Source organism: Zeus faber (genome assembly GCF_960531495.2).
Source record: "Zeus faber genome assembly, chromosome: 12".
Taxonomy (NCBI): Eukaryota; Metazoa; Chordata; class Actinopteri; order Zeiformes; family Zeidae; genus Zeus; species Zeus faber.
Window position 1 is genome coordinate 27,075,169 of NC_137196.1, and position 22,097 is coordinate 27,097,265.

The window sequence follows — 22,097 nt, forward strand, 5'->3', positions numbered from 1 at the left end:
GGTGACAAATGTACATGTTCTATAATATTGAGGGGGACGTATCCCCCCCCCCCCCCCCCCCAACACCACCACCACCACCACCACCTTAACACAATCTTGGCTCGTAAACTATAACTATTTACTATTAAGGACCTTTCTAGTTTAGATCCCTACAGAAAACAAAGATAAATGAGAGTTCAAACTGAACAAATTCAAATGCACTCCGTGAGAAGACATTGGAGCAAGAACAATATTGGGAATATGACATTTAATTATTTTAAAACAGGAGGACGGGAATTTTTTTCATTAAATGCCTCACTTTTATTGTAATTGTGTGATTTGTTTTGGAAGATGTTAATTGAGTCCGGTCACATTAAATCAAAATAAATAATGTTTTTTGTTTTTTTTTGCAGTGGAATAAATAGAAACGAAACATTGAAAACTACTTCACAGATAAAACAAATGCTTGGGAGCCGTAGGAGCCCCCTCTATTCGGGAGACTAACTTTCCCACGCGGCTCCAAGTGCGCGTCTCTCCTCCTCCGCCCGCTGCGTCCGTGTCCAGACTTTTCCCCTAATTCTACGCATCAGGGGCGGGCGACGCGCGGCGCCGCTCGCTGCAGGGGCTGGCAAAGGAGACGACTCCTTTGGCCCAGGCCCCGGGCGATTGCCAAACCATGCATGACCGCCTGTGGGCGCGGCGGAGCCCCCTGCTTGCGTTTCTGATCAAAGGTATCATGTTATTGATTACGCGATCGGAATGACGGATGAATAGGTGCGGGGCTATATTTCTCCTTATTCCAATTTTTGTAAAAATTTCGATCCGGGGCTACCTCACATCAATTCATAAAACTTTCTAAATGGATAGTAAAGCAATCCAATTCCAAACGGCGCAATACCGCCCGGATGAAGGGACGACAAAGGGAGGAGGCAGGAAGCGGCATTTGGCGGCGAGAGGGAACTCACCACGCAGCCGGTGGAGTCCAGCTTGCGGTCGGAGATGCAGCGGAAGTTGCGGCTGCAGCCTCCGTTGTCCTTGGTGCAGTCCCTGACCGGACCGAAGGAGTCCAGCAGAACCTCCAGGCTGTCGAAGGACGAGCTGATCATCAGCTCCTCCCTGAGGAGGAAGGGAGAGGGAGAGAAAGGAAAGGAAACACTTGGTTAGTACTTTAATACGGGGTGTGATGAGTGCAGAAAGGACCAACAGGCCTTGTTTATTTTACGATTATTATTCTTCTTCTTGTTTTTTTTTTCTTGTTTGTAGTCATTTCGGTTTGTTTGCTTGCCGTTATTTTTATTTTATTTTTTTTATTGAGTGAAAGCCAACCGCTATTTGAAATCGCCAAACTAAAAGCAGAGATTACTGACATAAAAAGACGCCAGCTGCTGCGTGAATGCTGTGCAGCATCCGGTAGCAGAGAAATCTGCCAAAGACGACCAAAACACCCCAGAGATTTCAAAGGCCAACGTGACGAGTCTCAATCTGTGCTCAGTGTTGCTGACAGAATTAGTCATATAACAAATGGAAATACATCTGATGGGTTACAGAGCGGCAGGTATTGTGTTATTCCCATCAACCCTAATTGTGTTTGAAAAGAAGGAGGTTAAAGCATGAAAAGTGAAACGTATTGAACGTCATAAATATCTACAGATTGCGCCCCGATCAGCAAACAATAAAAAGAAAAGACAAATGTAACTTTGCTTTCCATTTATTCAGCAAAACACTTAAAGCAAGGAGCTTTAGCCCATGGCCTAAGATGAGAACAACATTCAAGACGTACAATGGTTAATAAAATATTAAAATACATGAAATATTTAACACTCAATTAAGTTCTTAACCCAACTCAGTTAGACTGAAGTGCATTATGAGGCAAGCTTCTGAGGATACCTTCTTCCTTTAAACATGGTAGTGAACGAAAAAACGTCATTAAATCTGCCCACAGTAACTGAATTTAATGACAGCCTCGTGTGCTACATTTCTCACGTTTAGAACAAACTGAATTCCACGAAAATCGCTTCAGAATTAAGCGAGTTACAGTCGATTTTGTCTCTCAATACACATTGTATGTCCATATGTTGTTTACTAGCGGATCTTGACCGCTCCAACATGTTCACTCCAATACTGCTCCATGTTGTTTTTTCTCTGTACATGTTGTTGTTTGTTTCTATGTTTATGTTTTTTCCATGTACATGTTGTTGTTTGGTTCTATGTTTATGTTTTTCCATGTACATGTTGTTGTTTGTTTCATTGTTCATGTTTTTCTCTGTACATGTTTGTTTCTATGTTCATGTTTTTCCATTACATGTTGTTTGGTTGTATGTTTATGTTTTTCCATGTACATGTTGTTTGTTTCTATGTTAATATTTTCCATGTACATGTTGTTTGTTTCAATGTTTATGTTTTTCAATGTACATGTTGTTGTTTGTTTCTATGTTTATGTTTGTCCATGTACATGTTGTTGTTTGTTTCTATGTTTGTTTGTCCATGTGCATGTTGTTGTTTGTTTCTATGTTTATGTGTCTCACCCCTGGTGATTCTCCCTCTTGGAGTAGTAATGATGATTACTTGTTAAAAGACCAAAACATGGTGAGATGGTTCTCCAAAGAGGGGGATTGGTGGTGGTTGTGTGTAACAAAAAGCTGTGCTCCCATCATCCCACAGGTCGTCCACAGGACAGAGTTGTTGCAGCAGTTGTTGATGATTAAAGAATGAATAAATAGTGTCATTGCAGGTGGAGAAGTTGACTCCACTTGCAGACTAACTCTGTCCTAGATGCATTGACACAAATACTCCAGGTTGTATGCCCAGCAGGCTGACAGCCCAGGTTAAAAAAAAAATACTGCTCTTATTATAGCCTAGCTGTCATATTACACAATGTACCCGTCATGTAATAAATACATGTTTGCCCTCTTCTCAGTTCTGTTTTGATGGATGATAGTGCTACCTGCTCAGAAACCATCTCTCTATGAAATGAAATGAAAAAAGGAAATAAATATAACAAAGATATAAAGGGAAAGAATCAACCTCCCCTCCATTTAAACTGACACCTCATCCATGGGAGGGTCACACAGTTTGACACGTGTCAAAACACATCGGATAAACACTAATAATAGTGGGGAAAAAAATAATTAAAAAATAATCTTTCCTGGCCTTAATTGCCTGTTTCACTCTGCAATTGAATTTGCATTAAACTTGTTTGAAAGCTGTGTCACAGTGAACGACTCTGTAAATCATCCGTCCATCCACTTTGCTTTACATCCAATTAAACTGTGACTATAAACTGGGATGTCTTTTTTGTTGTTGCTATTAATTATGAGCTGCAAGGGTCTACGGACAACAAATACAGATCATTTTTCCAATGTTAATATTGGTACGTGTTTTTAATAATAAATACTTTTCAAACCGAAATGTTCTTAATACCAGGTATACAGTGCTGTGACCAAGAATACTTGAAGCAGTGACACGCTGTCTGTCGTCCTGGCTCTGTTTTCTAAATGTTTCAATTAAAAATACAACTCTTCAATCAATATTAAAGAGGAAGTGCAGTTTATCCGCTTTGATTTGATAGCATTTACATGAAAAGATCGGTTTCATAATTGAATGGATCATTATGAATGCATTTTTATGAATGCATTATTGTGGAAGGATTATTATAAATTGACTATTATGATGTATTATAATGGATGCATTATTATGAATGGATTATTATGGATGGATTATTATGAAAGCATTGTTATGGATGCGTCATTATGAATTCATTATTACGGATGCATTTTTATGAATGCATTATTATGTATGGATTATCATGGATGGATTATTATGTATGCATTATTATGGATGCATCATTATGAATGCATTATTATGGATGGATTATCTTGGATGCATTATTATGGATGGATTATCATGGATGCATTATTATGAACAGATTATTATGGATGGATTATTATGGATGCATTATTATGATGGATTATTATAAATACATTATTATAAATTAACATTATTATAAATGGATTATCATGGATGCATTATTATGAGTGGTTTATTATGGATGGATTATCATGGATTCATTATTATGGATGGATTATCAAGGATGTAATATTATGATGGATTATTGTAAATGCATTATTATGAATGCATCATCATGGATACATTATTATGGATGGATTATGATAAATAAATTATTATCAATGGATTATCATGGATGCATTATTATAAAATTGATTATTATGGATCGATTATTATGGATGCATCATTATGAATGGATTATTATGGATGGATTATCATGGAAGCATTACTGTGAATGGATTATTATGGATAGATTATCATGGATGGATTATCATGGATGCATTATTCTGAAAGGTTCATCATGGATTATTTCACTAAGAGCATCTTTTAACTCATGGTCCTCGTGACGTCTATGAGCAAATGATCAAGGAGACACTATCATATCATACCATATCCATATCTCCTCCATGGCTGGCGTCACTAAGAGGAACAACCGCTCCTTAAGAGGAACAACAGCTCCTTTCAGACCTTGGCTCTTTTACTGACGTTCACAATGATTTAACCAACCGTGCATTGAACTATTTTACATTTGACAGTTGTCTGCAGCCAATGGATCCCATTCAGATCCATTGAAATTGAATGAGGTTGTGTTATGCTCTTGGAAGAAGAGAACATGGGGTCGGACATTGAATGTCTGGTGATGTCGAAGTGTCAGAGACTTGAGAAAGTCACTTAATACAAAAGATATTCAATACATACAACAGAATATTGTCATTCTCTCATTTTTGATTTGATTATAAGCTTATGCTGGCGATGTTGAGTCAAGGATCTTCCAGATCTTCCAGAGATTGAGCATCACACGCATCTAGGAGGTGCTGCCCTCTGCTACAATGTCAGCAGATGAGCGGGAGGTGACCAAAACATTCCAATTATTGGAGGTTCCCCGTGGACTAGTTCTCAACGATTTGGGGGATTTCTGGGGGGTGGAGAGGACCTGGGTTTCCAAGGTCCTGTGTCTTCCACTGGCTGGGACCTCCAACCTTCTGTGGCGGTGTCCTTCATATGTTGTGGTCTCTGGTAGAGCCAATGTTTATTGTGGCTGTGATGTATTTGGGGGCTCGTCCATTCGGATTTTCCAACAAAGTAGGCTTTAAAAAAAAGATCTAGGCGACACATATCTTGATCAGGTGCTCTTCATATGAATGAACTAAGCACGGTGCAGAAGAACGTGCAGTTCTACATTAGATCCTCAACACCTCTGTTGAACAGCATCTCCATTGAGGCTTCATTGGAATAATCTGCCAAGAAATTACATGGCAAACTGAACCAAACTCTTTGGATGCTGTGTGGATGCCAGCGGTGTGCCAGTGCATCTATTTCGAGAACAAAGATCAAATCAGAGTGGGCAATGAACGATTCCAGGGACTGTTGATTGTTGATAGCGCCACGGTGAAAAACATCCACCTGGAACACGGGGTCCAAGTTATCTCTGAAAGCGGCTTCAATCAGAGGTTTGAATACAAATGTTGTTTTTCTCCTCAGTCCAGCGTTCAGAGATCAACGCTCACAAACAGTCATTCACACAATTTCTTGAAGATAGCGGGCAAATGGAAATAAAACATCAAAAAGTCCTGTTGAACACCGTGTCCGCTTGGATGCTCCAGCCCTACAGGCACATGGGGATTTGGGGAGATTTTGTAGATACTTTTAGGTGATTTATCCAGAGGGTTCTGGCGTTTTTTCAGGCTTGGCTGCCTTACACTTTACTATTTTTATTGTATATTGACTAATTCTCATCTTCTTGTAAAGTTTTAGGTGATTATATCTTGTCATTTGTTTGTTGTTTATTAAAAAAAAAACGCTATATGTTAATTGCATGTGTTTCTTGTTATTTTTTAGGTTTATATGTGTTGTTAATCATTACGTTTAGTGTGCATTTGCCAATTTTTTATTGTTAATTGTTTTCTTTTTAATTTATGTTAATTTATTTTTTAGGTTTATATGTACTGTTTATCATTGGATTTTGATTGTTAATTGTTTATTTTTACTTTTATTCTTTTATTAAACATTTATTATATGTCTTTTGATTTATTTCTTTTAACTTTGTATGTACTGGTTTATTTATCATTAGGTTTAGTGTGTATATGCCCTTTTATTGTTAATTGTTGCCCTTTATAGGTTTTTTTTGGGGGTATATATACACTATATATTTTTTTTATATATATATATTTCAGTATATATCTTTACTTTATATTTCAAACTGTTGTCATTTTGTGATTATTTTGCTATCATTTACTTTTTCGGGAATAGTTTCTTCATGGGATGGTTCTAATGTTTTGAATCCAAGGTGATTCTTCTTTCTTCGGTGATGCTCATCAGCCTCAAGGTGCGTTCAGAACCAGACACTTCCTGTGATGAGCTTAGATTTTTGGCAACGTCATGCGTGTGGCCATGATGATGTGTCAGGCACCCGTTTCTTGGCCAAATTGTTCTAAAAACCTTCCACGTCTGAGTGAGCCCGAAGGAAGAAGTAAATACAAGAAGCCGTCTGGAAGTGAATCAATTACTTTAGAAGCAAATGAATTAAATGGATTCTTGCCCTTTTCTCAATGACCTTTACGTCGCGGAAAACTTCCAACTCATCACAGGCATTTCTTCCACCTTTTCTTCCAATAAAGGCACTTTCAGCCCTCCTCAACCTGCAGTATTTGGAGTCAAACTAAATCATAAATGTACCCTTAAATGTATTGCTCTAAACCTGTACTCAATAGCGAGGTGATCAATTGCACTTAGAATTGAACATCAGCACAATGACCAGAGTTAAAACACTGCCCAAAGGCACGGCGCCTCAATGGCAACGACCCTTTTAAAGTATGGGAATCTAAGGCGTCTAATAGCCATGGACTGTTGTTGAAAGAGCGTTAATTAAAACAACTTTTCTTTAGAACTAGAGTTCTCTTGTGTGAGAACAGAGCGGTAATGAAGACATCCTGGTCTTCAGAGGTTCACCTGAGAAGATCGGGAACCACGCGATCTGAGCGGCCGACGACTAATAATTTCCGACAAATTAACATCCAGTTCAATTAAAAACCAACAGCCTCCGTGTCCTTCACCTGCATGGACACACACATCCCAATATCCAAGAGTTTAAACGATGGATCAAAGATGTTCAGTGTTTAGCAGAGACCTTTGTTCTCTTATCACCGTGGACTGTCCTTGAAAAAGATTAAATTCAAATAACTTGTCTTTAGATTTAGAGTTCTCTTGGGCACTATTACAACCAGAACGGAGCAGATGCTGGTCTTCTGAGATTCATCTGAGAAGATGCGGAGTCGAGGAGCAGGAAGAGTATGAGCACTGTATGCCTGTCTGTCTGTTTGTCTGTCTGTCTGTCTGTCTTTCTGTCTGGATGTCCCTCGATTATCTCGACGACCGTTCATCCGATCTGCGTCACACTGGTTCCGCTGGGGACCCAAGGACGTGGCAGCGGCCAATTTGGCCGTGGCCACGGCGGCCACAAGCAATATCGATAAACTGTGAATAAACAAGCAGACAGCGAGCCGCTCTGTGCAGCTGGGGCGCTCTGTGACATCGTCCATTTCAACAGCCGGGCGATTTTTGTGACATCGTCAGCCAGTATGTGAAGCGCGAGGGGGAAGAGCTGGAGTTCCACACAGACACCACTAAATCATTGACTGAAGGAACCTGGACTCGAGGGATCCTCCTGAAGTTGTAATGATGCCCACGTATATTTCCACATTAGGTGCTTATTGTTTATTGCAATGTCGTCCTTACATTTTGTAAAACTGGGCCGTTTGGAACGGGCATGGAGCACATAGGACTGAATCAACGACATTTTGTTAAACTGGGACATTAAAATGTCTTAGAAAGTCCTCAATTTCAAACGGGCACATACTAGTCTATATAATGTTATAATGTGGGATGTTCACGAGACGTCAAATAATGAACTAAACCTCAGAGCGCTGACGGATTTCTTCATACCGTCATCTGCTCCAGGCACAGCACGCCCACCGGGTGGAGGGACACGCCCGTCACGCCCGCTCAGTCCGTCTGGGAGGTTGTTCGAGCGCTCTGCTCAGTCTCCGTGTATCATCCCATCGTTTCGTAAAAAACAATAACCGGCTGTCTTTCGTCGTTTCGGTTTTGCAGAGCCGCCGGGGCGTCGGCTGCTGAGCGGGGCCGAGTTGGCCAATCAGAGGAAAGCAGGCTTCTAGGGAGGGGCTGGCTGCTTGTTTCAGTCAGAGGCCGAAGCGAGCAAATGAAATAGGGCCAACGTAAGAATACATAAATGATGTTTTTTTCGGAACTGTGACTCATGCAAAGCTACTCTACTGGAGTCCCAGAATAGAAATATAGGAGCGGGAAATGAGCATAATAGGTCCCCTTTCAGGTTTTTTATTCTGCTTCATAAGAAAACCCGACAAAGGACATCAAACGTCCAATAGTTTTACTGATGGATCAAATGGGACGTGAATTACACAGTTTCACTTTGGTCCATTTCGTGGTTTTCCCTTCGCAGGCAAGAGAGAGAAATGTGATTATTACACGCGTTTCTTTTTGGGGAACAAGAACTGTTTAACAATTACATTTAAGGGCTTTGTTTCGGGCACTGCACCGCCGAATCTATTCACATTTATTTATTTGGCTTCATTTGTATTTTAGGCTACATTATTGGAAACAATGCACAGGGAGTCAAAGGGAGTAACATCAAAGAGCAACCGGTGAAAATGGAAACTCCTCTTGAATCCAATATGTGTTTTATTTTTGCTGTTGACAGCGCTTCCTAAAAAACCTTCTATAGCAATAACTCAAACCGCATAGCAATGACTTACAAAATCAACTTAGCGAAGAGCTTCCAAATGCGATTCCTACACGTTCCAGGGTGGTCAGCAGAAAAACCCAAACACCCCTTCAAAGCCATATGGGAATTATTTTTTTATTATTATTTTTTTTTAAATGGCTTTCATCTTTAAAACGTCCCTCTCTTCATACATAATAACCCCGGTGGCATGATCTGAGTTCCTCACCGGACGTCCACGGCGTCCTCCATCACCGTCATGTCCGTCTTGCACTTGGCTGAGGGGTTGATGGCCAGCTCGGCGGGCGGGATCACAAAGCTCTTGCTCAGCGGCAGCCACATCCCTTCCCCGAGGGTGTAGGTGAACCTGGAGGCAAGGTCACATCGCAGGGGGGAAAAGAACCAAAAACCAATCGATCAATCAATCAATCAATCAATTAATCAATCAATCAATCAATCAATCAATCCACAAAACCGTTGTTGGACATGTGCTTGGCATGCGGAGCAGATGCACAGCACACGGTAAAATACACAAAAGCCACAGGAGCCATTGTGGATCAATGGACGTTATCCTACGGTTAGTGTTAACTAGGAATTCAATGGAGAGCTGTTGTGGCTGAGGTGCCGAACGGCAACGCAAATATCCTCTACGTAGGGAGCAGAAAGGGTGAAAAATACACAAATAGGTAATGGTGGTGATGATGGCGTTTGGCATTTTCACCAGAGAGATGACGTAGAAACGGGTAAATGAGTGCATTCATACGGAACTTCCATTCAGACCCACAAACAAGTCTGACTGCGTCTGTTCCTCCCTTGACGCCCTGCTGTGGGAAAATGCTTTGCTTTGCATTTTTAAAGTTAAATAGCGGCTTTGAGCAACACCAAGCGCTTTATTAGCGCTGATCAATTATGCATGTGTTACTTGTGGAACAAGGAGAGGCCCTTGGTGATTCAACGGTTAAACCGCTGTTTTTGTGCGGACCAAACACATTCCCACTCACGTTCACATTGTTTCAATTTGCATTTAACAGGAGCGCCAGCCTGGCTGGAGGAAAGGGCGCCGGACGGCGAGGGGACGCGCCAGTCAATTTAAGGGAAGGAATGATTAAACGGCCGTAAAAAAAGAAGGGAACGCTTAATTACATCCATCCAATTACTTTTCTTGTTTCGAACCCGAGTGTCCTAAATCAAACTCCTGCCGTCCGTTTAATAGAACACATTGGATTCCGGCGCGCGATTAGGGGTTGGCGAGCCTGTTGAGGCCCCATTATATCCCTATTATTCCTGAGGAGGCCACATCCGCTGGTCTCTGAGGACGGGGCGCTCTCCGGCATCCCGCCACCCAGCGTGACGTCGGCTGGCGACCCCGGGAGCAAATTAGCAGCGACGACACGACACAACACAACTCCGCTCGGCCGAGGACGCCGTGGGACCGCTCCTCCGGTGTATCACCAACGTGCATCATCCTCAGAGAACGGGAAGAAGGGAGGAGGGAAAACAGGTTCGAGGACCCGGGAGACGGAAGCCACCGGGTGGAAAAACATGTTTGCGGTCGGTTGGACTCCCCGGCCGCCAAGGACTCGTTCCCAGGGTCGGGCCAACCGCGTCCAGGCTTTTGTTTCCCAGCTCATCATCGCACCGTCAGGTTTCCGGTGTTTGGCTCCTCCCTCTCGTGAAACCTTGACACCAGATGACGCATGGATAGCTGCATTCCTAACAGGACTAAAAATGCCTTGGAAGAAGCACGGTTTCCAGTCAAGAAGACACCCTTAAATAATCCCCGTGGGAGAGGAAGACGCTCATCCTAGCACCTAACGTAACTAGGAGCACCTCCGGATCGCGACCCTTGATGCTAAGGGGCGTCGGCAGGATCATTTATCCTGCCGGAGATGGCCGAGCAAAGCCCCAGACCGGGGGGAAATCACAGGGCGCTCCCGTGAGCGACGAGCGCGTGGCGTGAGCTGCTCGCAACGGCATCCGACCGCTCGCCCGACGCTCTCCGATGGCTCGCGAGACATCAAGGAGCTTAAACATCTAGAGTCGGGAGTGACGCCACGAGCTACAGCCAATCAGAGCAGACACGGGGCGAGGGGGAGGGGAGGAGTCGAGAAGGAGAGACGGGACTAGGAGCCAGAAACACACAACTTAACTATTTTACTTTTCTTGTCTGGGTTTTTAATATATTTCTGATTAAAATTCCGATTTCATTTGTTATTTTTTTACAGTGATGGAGAATCTAAAAAAAATAAATAATCTTGTCCCACGCATGGTATTGCGTCATTTCCGGTGTCACTTCTCGAGTGTGTTTTTGTGACCCCCTGTCGCCCCCCGTCAGTCATGGAGTGTGAAACCCCAAGACTCTCGATCACGAGACAGAAAGTTGTGTAGTGTGAACACCACAGCAATCTGAGCACTTTGAAAGTCTTGCAGTGTGGCCATAGCATCAGGCGCGTGCCTTTGAGGAAGGATGAAAGCGGAGGAAGTGGAGGAAACCCACGTGAACACGGAGAACATGCAGACTCCACCAAGTCAGATAAGACCCCAGAACCAACAGTGCGAAGCGCTGAGCCGCCGTGCCGCCGCGCATGCCACGTCGGCGTAAACCGAAATGAAAAAGCCTGTGGATCCTGCGGTTTCTCGGGCTGTAAAGCTAAGACGGCTTTACACCGATTGCGACAAACGACAACAGCTTGTGTGAAGTCTCATTCGGTTCTCATGGAGAGTCAGAAAACCGCACGCTCAAATCCTCAAAGACACAGAGATCCTGGTATCTGACCGGGGCTCCCGATGTGTCGACATATTCCGACTCTTTCGACAAATTTTTGGTTCCGACACTTCCAACGAAATGCACCGCCGCCGAGTCAGGCTGGTGTTATGGGAACTAGATTTAAAATGAATTAAGTACGTTAAAGGGGACCTAATGTGCCTTTCCTTCTGTTCTGTTCTCGATGTTCATTAGACGTGGAAAAAAGTGTCAAATAATGAGGTAAACTAATGATAAAGTAATGGCCGTGAAGAAAATGGCTGATATTTCCAACCGCTCTGAACGCTCCGTTTTCAGAGGTTTTTTCGACTCGCTGACGTCAGCTCGTCACCGATTTCTGTGTATGGTCATCTGCTCAATCCAATCCGCTGTGCGCTTCTCCAAACAAAACCAATAAAAACACTGGTTTTATTGTGGATGTATTTATTTAATAATTTTGTTTCATTTTCCGACGTTTACGTGAAACAAAAATCCCTGCGTGCGAGAGTCTTGGTGCTTGTCTCCCACCAGCTTGGAGAACGGCAACAAAACGTGGGAACAAACTCTTAAATGAGGGAAGAGTCGGCAACTGGATTGCTTGTTCCTCGCCTCAAATTTGTTCAGAAACAGATTTTGGTGGACGGATAAGGTGAAATAGGTGAAAGTTACGCAGTAAACAGAAGAAAACCCGGAACTTGTCCTCAAACCCCACTGGCTCACAGAACGAGGGGCCCCGGGAGGGAGGCTCCTCCCACTGAAACAGGGTGGAACGGACGCATTTTAGAACGGCTCTAATGCGTAATCCGAGTGGTATTTGCAGCAAAAAACTTCAAAAACATGGGACCTCAGAGACGTACATTGTCTTGTGTAAAAAGCAGCATAAAAGGGGACCTAATATGGTGCCCTATTATTGGGTGTCACCATATTCACTTTTTTATATCAATGGATTTTGCACTCTTAGCAAACGATGACCACCAGGGGGCGGGAAGGATTCTGCCAGTCGGATTTAGGTGGTTTGAGCTTTCGAGATGGTGAAGATGAATTTTCAAATTATATTTTTTGTTTGTTTTTTGGGGGGGGGGATTTCAGCTTTGTTATGCTCATTATCTGCACGGAAATTCACTTATCTTCACCACGACACATTCCTCCCATATGAAAATGCATTTAGCCGGACAAACAGATTCCGATTCCGTGTCGTTGGCAAAAAACTTTTCTTACGCCTCGTATGCACATACTACATCTGCCACTGTTCCATTCGCTGCGTGTTTTATTGATAACATGTATTAAATGGTCATTTGGGACCAGCAGCAGACCAGCCCGTCTCCGGCTCTGGTGGAGCTGTCGTCAATATCCATCAGACTCTTTCCCCCCACCGTGAGAAGGGACTGTGAGTGGCACAGTTCAACGCCCAGGCAGAAAGGCTCAGATTGGGATGGAGGGATAGATGGAGGGACAGAGGGATGGAGGAATGTTTGGAGGGATAGATGGAGGCAAAGATGGAGGGATAGAGGGATGGATGGAGGGATAGAGGGAGGGATGGAGGTGTCGGGGCACTTTGAAGACAAAGCTGGCTGGTAAATAGATGGAGGAAGGTTTCCCTGCAGGAAGTGGCGTCACGCGGCGGGGTCGGCCTGGTGGGGATTTCTTTAGATGGAATACGAAGCATGATGGGAATTCATGTTTGTTTTGTTTGTTTAAGAACATAATAAACAAATGGTAGATCATTTTGATTATGATATTTGTATTTATTTATTGAGGTATTTATTTATTTATTATTAGTATGATTATTATTATTATCTCAATTTTATTGTATCTATTGTTACTATAATAATAATAATAATAATAAATAATAATAAAGTGTCTTCCTGCAAGATCCTAAAGATCCTAACTGTCACTGCAGCACATGGCATCTTTAAACGACCCAGAAACCACTACCTGACAGCATCAGATGGAGGGAGAGTGGGAGAAAAAGAGAGAGAGATAGAGGGAGCAAGGAATATATGTATATATATATATATATATATATATATATATATATATATATATGCGCTGTATGTACTGTATATTTTTATTTTTGCAAGGACATTTGTGTTTTTTTTACCTGAAGATGCGATCGGAGGGTTGTTCTCCCATCACCAGATCAAAACCTCGTTGGAAGATGGTGTAAGGCCACGGACTGAGAGAGAGAGAGAGGGAGAGACAGAGAGAGAGAGAGAGAAAGAGAGGGAGAGAGAGAGAGAGAGAGCGAGAGAGACAGAGAGAGAGAGAGACAGAGAGAGAGAGACAGAGAGAGAGGGAGAGAGAGGGAGAGAGAGAGAGAGAGAGCGAGGGAGAGATGGGGGGGTTTAGAATAAAAGGATTGACTTGAACTTTTACATTTGAATAATAATGAAAAAAAGATGATGATACAAAGATACAATAATAATTCAAATAATAAGATAAAAAAATAAAACCAATAATTCCAAGCGAAATAATGACTGAACACCATCTGCAGAGGAACGATTGTAATTCTTCCAGGTTTAAATTGATGAAAAAACTGAAATCGAGCATAATATTCGACTTATTTTTTATGAAATCCCTTTGCTTATTTGCTTTTTTTATTATAACTATTTTGTGCACTTTGCACTTTGTGTAAAAAAATAAAGGTCATAATTATTATGATATATCTATTTTTTATTATTTTTATGTTTATGTTTTATGTTTTTGTTATAATTGAGAGACAGATTGACTGGTTTTATTTAGATTATTGGATTATAAATATCACGGTACGAGGAGCAAACAACATCCTCTCATGAGCCAAGTTAAATATTAAAGGGAGCATTCTGGGATGGCCGTCCTGTTGCAACCCGGTTTCTGATCCGTGCTGAAATATTAGACCTTGAACCCAAAGAGGGAGCGGTGAACCCAAAACTGGACCCGGCCAAGTCCACGGAAGGACGCCCCCAACGTGAGGGTTACTCATCACTGTTTATTCGTCAAATAAATGGGACAATAACGGGACAATGAGCAACGTGTCCATCAGCGGAACCATTCACCGGCCGACGAGGAAGAGACCAATCGCTGAGCGCTCAGCCACCGCCCGCTACCTGGCCCCGGTTTGGAGGAATACGGATTGAAGTGGCATTAGACATCCATTCATCCACCCAGCCTACCATCCATCCGTCCTATCATCTATCCATTCACCCATTTATCCTACCGTCCATCTATCCGTCCTACCATCCATCCATCCATCCATCATGTCATCCATTCATCCATCCACCTTACCATCTATTCATCCTACCATCCATCCATCCATCCATCCATCCATCCATCCCATCCATCCACCAATTAATTCATGCTACCATCCATCCATCCTTTAATTCTACCATGCATCCATTCGACCCACCATCCATCTGACCATCCATCCATCCTGGAGCCATTTCTCCGTGTAAAGACTCTTGTATAAATGCTTCGCTGCGATCGTTTCCTTTTTCCCGGTAACGAGCCGTCACGATGATGAGCCATCATGAGCTGATTAGCACCTGACTCACCCCTGATTAGGCCCCCACTCGTTTCGGATGCAGAGGTGCTTGTGGACCGGGTCCTTCATGTAGCCGTCCAGGCACAGGCACTCACCTTCAAACACAAGACAGGAGGGGATATGATGAAAATAAAGACTTTTCCCCCCCCCCATATAATTCATCAGTAAAATAATTGTCTGACACGGCGTCTATTGCCCCCAAAAACCTCATCCTTTCCATTTGCAGCCCTGGTGCCTTCAGTCAACTCTCTTATTTCCTTTCCTCTCCATTGCTTTGCTTGGAGCGGGCACACAGGTTTTCCTTATATATTTCATTTCATTTCAGGAATTCAAACTCATATAAAGTTGGACAGAGCTTTCAGCAATATGCGGCGTTCAAAAGCCATCCGGGAATAGCGCTATCTAATCTGTCGTCTTTAGATGCCGCCCTAAATTTAGCCGTGCCGGCCGGCGGCAAGTGGTGGATTTAAAGATGCCCCCGTGGCCTCAGCCATGTGTGTCACGACACCGCGCCATGCTTAGGATGGAAGATGGATTGTCTGAAGTGAGCCCTGATTGGTGGGTGAGGCCCTTTGAGCGTGGGGTCGGGCTGAGGATCATCGCCATGTTATTTTGCATTCTTCTTGTTCACCCAATTCTCTGTCCAGTTGTTTGCCGAAGTTCATTTTGGTTTCTTTCAGCTGTGTGAACCATCAGGGGTAACACAGGACCATTCAAATGGTCTGATCCTGCCGGTGCCTTCACACTGACCGAGGGTTAGGGTTAAGGTTCGTTTTTTCTTAGATTCGGACGTTTGTGTGTGATTTGTGTTAAATATACAGTATATACAAACAGGAACTATATATACATACCCTCGTCCTTATATATTTACTCTAATAATATATATATATATATATATATAATATACTGTATATCACCTAGAACCTTATCCATATAACCTAGTCCTATCATATATATACCCTAGTACAATAGACATTCTAATCCTATATAAATATACCCTAGACTCTATATAGATATATCTGAGTCATATATACACGTACCCTAGTCCTTTATACATATACCCCAGTCCTAGATGCATACACCCTAGTACTATCCTATATACATATACCTCTAGTCCTACATATACCACAGTCCTATATCCATACAACCTAGTCCTATATACATATAACCAAGTCCTAGATGCATACATCCTAGTCCTATCCTATATACATATAACCGAGTACTACATATACCCCTGTCGTATATACATATACCCCAGTAATATATCCATATAGCGTAGCCCTATATCTTTACAGTATACTCTAGCCCTATCCCATAGACATACACCCTAGTCCTATACACAGTACATATACCCTAGTCCTTAAACATATACCCTAGTCATATATACATACACTCATCCTATATACAGTACATATACCCTAGTCCTTAAACATATACACTAGTCCTATAGACATACCTTCTACCCTCTACCCCCTGTAGTCCTATATACAAAAACCTTAGTCTTAGATATGTACTGTAAACCCTAGTCCTACATCCTACGTCCTACGTACGTCTTCAGGAGGTAGAGCGGGTCGTCTACTTATTGGAAGATTGCAGGTTCGATCCCCGGCTCCTCCTGGTAGCGTGCTGATGTGTCCTTCAGCGAGACACTTAAGTCCCTAACCGCTCCCCGGGCGCTGCTACGTGCAGCCCCTGCTCCTAGATACTCAAGTTTTTTAGGATGGTGAAATACATTTTGTTTCCTCAGTACTTGTACTCTGTGCAATGACAATGAGTTGTATAAAATTGTTGAATCTAATCTAATCTAAACATACTGTATACCCGTGTCCGTCTAAAAATCTCTGAAGCTCTGAAACCCTACTACGGTTGGATGTATAAGGTGTCGAACACAGTTCGACAACAGCCCACACTAAACATGTTTACTGACCAACCACGCTGTGAATGCTAGATAACGTCAGTCTGGTAAATGTGGTAAAAATAAACCTCAATAACTGTAAAAAGAACCTGGAGTGAGGACCAAAGCGGTGAACGGGTAAACAGAACAGAGCAGGCGCCGATGTACGTCAGCAGCTCGCAAAAATGCACCTCTCACTAAACACCGTTCAGGTGTTCAGTGAGAAGCTGCGGAGAAGTCCATTTGAACCGACTGGAAACAATGTCGGATAAAAGTAAAGCACAGCGACAACATCAAAAACCAGCCTCAACCGCACCGCTGGTCTCACTGACCAGGAGTTAGAAACCTCTACAAATTCATGGAAGTGAAACCAACAGAAAAAATCTAAAGTTAAAAGTGAAGTAAAAATGGCCGTCACGTAGCTGTGTGAGAAGCATGACGTTGTTCATCACCAATAAGAGGAATTGGTACTACAGTCTTGTGGATTGTTGATTCTGGGGATTTGGGCAATTTGGAAAGAGTTCCACCTCAGAACCGATTCTCAATGCCCGGCCCTGGTGTTAAATTAGGTGAAATCTGTGGAAGAAAATAAATAAAGTTCCACTTCAGTCCATCATTGACTGGTTGACATTTCAGAGACACCTTGTCACCTGGCTCATTTGTGGCCGATGCGTGTACTTTTTTTTTTTTTTCCCCCGCTGTTGATGTTTGCAAAACCTTGTGAAGAACATTATGTAAATGGCGTTTAAATGTCATTTAAAGGTGATCTACACCGGTTACAGGGGACGCAGTGACGGCGTCAGACTCAACAAAAATAAGAATACCACAAATGATTCCCACAGAATGGAAAAAAAAAGAAAGGCAGCCTGAGAAGCAAAGAGACACCCTGAGAGCAAATATTCCAGTTAAATTAGACTCATTATCCAAATCTAGACTTAATAGACTCAGACTCATATAAGCCCCTTTTCCCCACGGATATCTGGGTAATCCTGCTGATTGAAATACACCCCCCTCCACCACCCAGATGGGAAGTGATTAGGAGAGCGATTAGTCCCCATTTAATGAATAGAGAAACTTGGCACCGTCAGTATTTGCTGTGGACAGCTTTGACACTTGTTTTGAGCCAAATCTTTCAAAATGGCCGACCTGGCAACCCAGCACTTCTCACGGATGTATTGGAAATGCAGATGGAAGACTTTTACCAGGATGTCTATATATAGATATACCCAAATCCTATGTACACAAACCCTAGTACTATATCCACACACCGTAGTCCTCTGCCATATTCCGTACTCCTATATCCAAAGACCCTAATCCTATATCCATGCACCCTTGTCCTATATCCATATAACATAGTTATATATCCATATACTATAGTCCTATATCAATACAACCTAGTCCTATAAACACATACCATAGTCTTATACACATATACCCTAGTCCTATATTAATATACCCTACTCTCATATCATATACCATGGTCATACATCCATGTGCCATTGCCATATATAAATATACCCTAGTCCAATTTCACATACCCTTCTCCTATATCCAAATACCTTAATCCAATTTCCATATGACCTAGTCATATATACATACCATAGTCCTTTATGCATACACGTTAGCCCCTAGTCCTATATACATATACCATAGTCCTACAGTCTATGCATATACCCTACTTCTATATCCAAATAAACTAGATCTTTATCCATATATTGTAGTCCTATATACATATACCATAGACATATATCAATATACCATAGTCCAATATACATATAATATAGTCCTAGATATATATACCAAATTCGTATACACATATACCTTATATACATATACATGCCCTATATACATATACCATAGTACTACAGTATATCATACACCATACACCATAGTCCTACACACATAAATCATAGCCCCTAGTCCTATATACAGTACATATCCTATGTACATATGCCATATTCCTATATCCATATAACCTAGTCACCACATACACCATAGTCCTCCACATATACCCCAGTCCCTGGTCCTATAGGCGTGTGCCATCATAGGCCCCGATCCCGTGGGGAGAATGGAGAGGGAGAGGGAGACAGGTGCGCAAATTATGCAGTACGTATGGAGAGGGAGCCATCGGGACACAATTTGCACACACACACACACACACACACACACACACACACACACACACACACACACACACACACACACACACACACACACACAGTTGTGACCTCAGTCAGCAGTGGCTCAGTGTCTCCTCCTCTCCTCTGGCACCGTGCTCACGCAGGCAGGTCTCATTCTCTAACAGGTTTAATCAATGTTTTAACAGATTAAGGCTAAAATGTGGGATAATACTAAATGAGAAAAGTTGATCTCCAGGAGAATAAATGTTTGAAAGCAGTACAGAATGCCTGAGAGCCTAACCGCATTAGATTCCATTATACACTATTTCGAATTGTCGCCTGGTGCCTGAATTGTGTGTTTTCCTTTAGATCAATAAAGACATTTCCACCATGAATTGATGCAGAAAAGGTGCAAACTGGTGCGTAAAAATTCACCGGAATACAGGGAATTAAGTGTTTGATGCTCCAAATTTCCTGGGGGAGGCCCCCCAAAGCCCCTGCTCAGTGTGTCCCCCGCAATGTTCAAACGAAATCCACACCACTGCATGATTGCCTTAAGTGAGGTGGAGAAGGGGCCTCAAATTGATTGTGTACGGGGCCGCCAAATCACCAAGGCGGCGGCGACTGTGTGTGTTTATTGCGGATGTATTTATTTGGGATTTTTCCTACAAAACAAAAAGAGCACCGTGCAAAAACGGGGGGGCTTTCTCAGTCACTCTCCACTACAATAAACCAGATGACACCACTACTATACCCGTATACCCTGGTCCTATATCCATACACACTCTTCCATTATAACGTTATTATGCAACACCGCTCAGGCCCATTGTGTCCCCAAAGTGGCAACAACGCCGTCATTTCAGAAGTTCCATCAGTTCACAACCGAGGATGATTTCCAGCGGTGAAACCAAGTGTCTCGCAAAAAAAAAGGGGCAGAGCCTCAGCGGCGCTCCTCCCGTCCGTGGCGGCTTTGACGTCCTGGCGCTGATAAGTGAGGCTTATTAGCAGAGAACACCGGAGCGTCCTCTTTTTGTTCTGCTGTCAGCTCCCAGGAGGCACGGCGGCCAGGACACCGCTCAGCAAGATGGATGAGGGCTCACCTCGGGGTGCGTGGGGATGCGCGGGGTTATTCTGGGATGGCGATTACGCCGCGGCTCACTCATGTTGGACACGGCCGAGCGGAAGGAGGAGACGGCGGGGGCCCGTCATACAGCGACCGGTGTTTGTACTAAAGGTCACCTGTCAGGAGGTGTCGGACGGAGGGACGGCTGGCGTTGACGCGTCTCGCTTGAGAAATGGCCTCCGTGGCACAATATGACGTCTGTGCAGGCTTTGCGAGCTGCGCGTAAAGGTTTGGAATGATCTGGTGGGGAGTCCAGGGTGTGCTGGGTTTGTTGGGGTCCCAGTCCTGGGCCCATCTCCGCTGGGGAACCAAGACATTTTATCACTTTGGTCCACTGCCGGGATCTGTTATTAGGGCGCTTTCGGGTCTGTTATTTTCGGAAAGCGACTGTTTAGATAACAGGTTGGGAGAGGCGCTCAGAGCACAAGTACAAACACCCGGACTGGAAATGACCGGAGTGAAAGTGAGAGTACCGCATTGACATTCTCGTATAAAAGTACTTGCTCCTAAAAGTACTATAAGTATTAAAAGGAAAGGCACTTCTCATGACCAGTGCCCTGGAAACAACCTATTTATGAAATTACTTAAACATTTTTCCTACAAATGATGCTCAATCGTGGTTAAAATTGTAAAAAACAAAAAAACAACGACAAAACAAACCATTACCGGTGTTGTGTTTTTATGATGTTTGTCTTGTCTCTAACTCACATTTCATTGTGCTTAATTATTTTATTTTACTATATTTTTATATATTTCGTTTTATTTATGTATGCCCACTCTGGTTGTACTTGTTTATTTTATGCTTTAACAGCATGTCTAAAAATGTGCTTTTTAAACAAAGATTTACTGATCTACTGAAAGATATGTGACTGTTAGAAATGTAATCGAGTAGAAAGTACAGATACTTGTTTTGAAATGGAACAGAGTTTAAGTCGAAATCTGTTCATCCACGAGCCAAACAGCACTCAATCTAATTTGGATCCAAATTAACTCAATTTGTTTTTTGTTCTTTTCATGTTTGGCTGTCTTTCTTTTTGTAATTCAGCCATTTTTGTATATTTGGCTTTTGTTTTTGAGAATGTAAAATATATCATATATTCAAATGAAAAGCACAGAATATATGAGAACTTGAACTCTTAACTTTTTGGGGATCTTCAAAAGTGGTTTTCAATAAGAAAATTAAGAATTTAAAAGTAACTAGGCCGCATATCACTGACATAATAATAATAATAATAATAATAATAATAATAATAATAATAATAATAATTTTTATGATTATTATTATAATAGCAATAATAATAATAATAATTATTATTATTATTATTTTTATTTATTTATTATTATTATTATTTTATTATTAACAGCAGTAATACAATATATAATAAATAATATATAAACCTATGATTAAAAATCTATAATATAGATTAGGCAGATATAGGCAGATGTAAAATTACAATATTTCTGAATAAATTACTCATTCAGGAGTCTAGCAGCGTCTGCAGGGGATCTATTTTGAAAAACCTCATGCAACAGGTTTAAGTCCATAAACAATTTAGATAGAAAATAAATGGGTAAAAATAAAAGTGTAGATTTAGATCGATTCTATCTCTCTGTCGGTCCATCTGTCTGTCTCTCTATCTATCTATCTATCGATCCACCTTGTCTTAGTGGGACTAGAATCTATGGAAGCATGTTTTCTTCTACCATCGTCATTCATCTCCTCACACAGACAAACAAGACGCCCCCTGCAGGCCGGAGTGATGTGGCGGCGGCGGGGAGTGGCTTGGGAGGGACAGGGGGACGGGGGGACGGGGGGACGGGGGGAAAAAGCTCCGTGGTGGACAATTCACAACCTCCTGTTAACGTCTCGCAGGGGGAGGAAGAGACATCGGAG

The 22,097-nt window shown here is 42.3% G+C and overlaps 1 protein-coding gene across 1 annotated transcript in view; it reads right to left on the reverse strand.

Annotated features, from left to right (window-relative positions):
• Positions 1-22,097, reverse strand: part of astn1 (astrotactin 1) — a gene marked incomplete at its 5' end in the record, with an annotated part of 346,128 nt that overhangs the window by 222,606 nt on the left and 101,425 nt on the right. The window contains 4 exons of the mRNA XM_080010501.1: positions 945-1,095; positions 9,033-9,170; positions 13,648-13,722; positions 15,077-15,161. Of these exons, the coding sequence (XP_079866627.1) occupies positions 945-1,095; positions 9,033-9,170; positions 13,648-13,722; positions 15,077-15,161 (449 nt within the window). The remainder of the gene's footprint in view (positions 1-944; positions 1,096-9,032; positions 9,171-13,647; positions 13,723-15,076; positions 15,162-22,097) is intronic.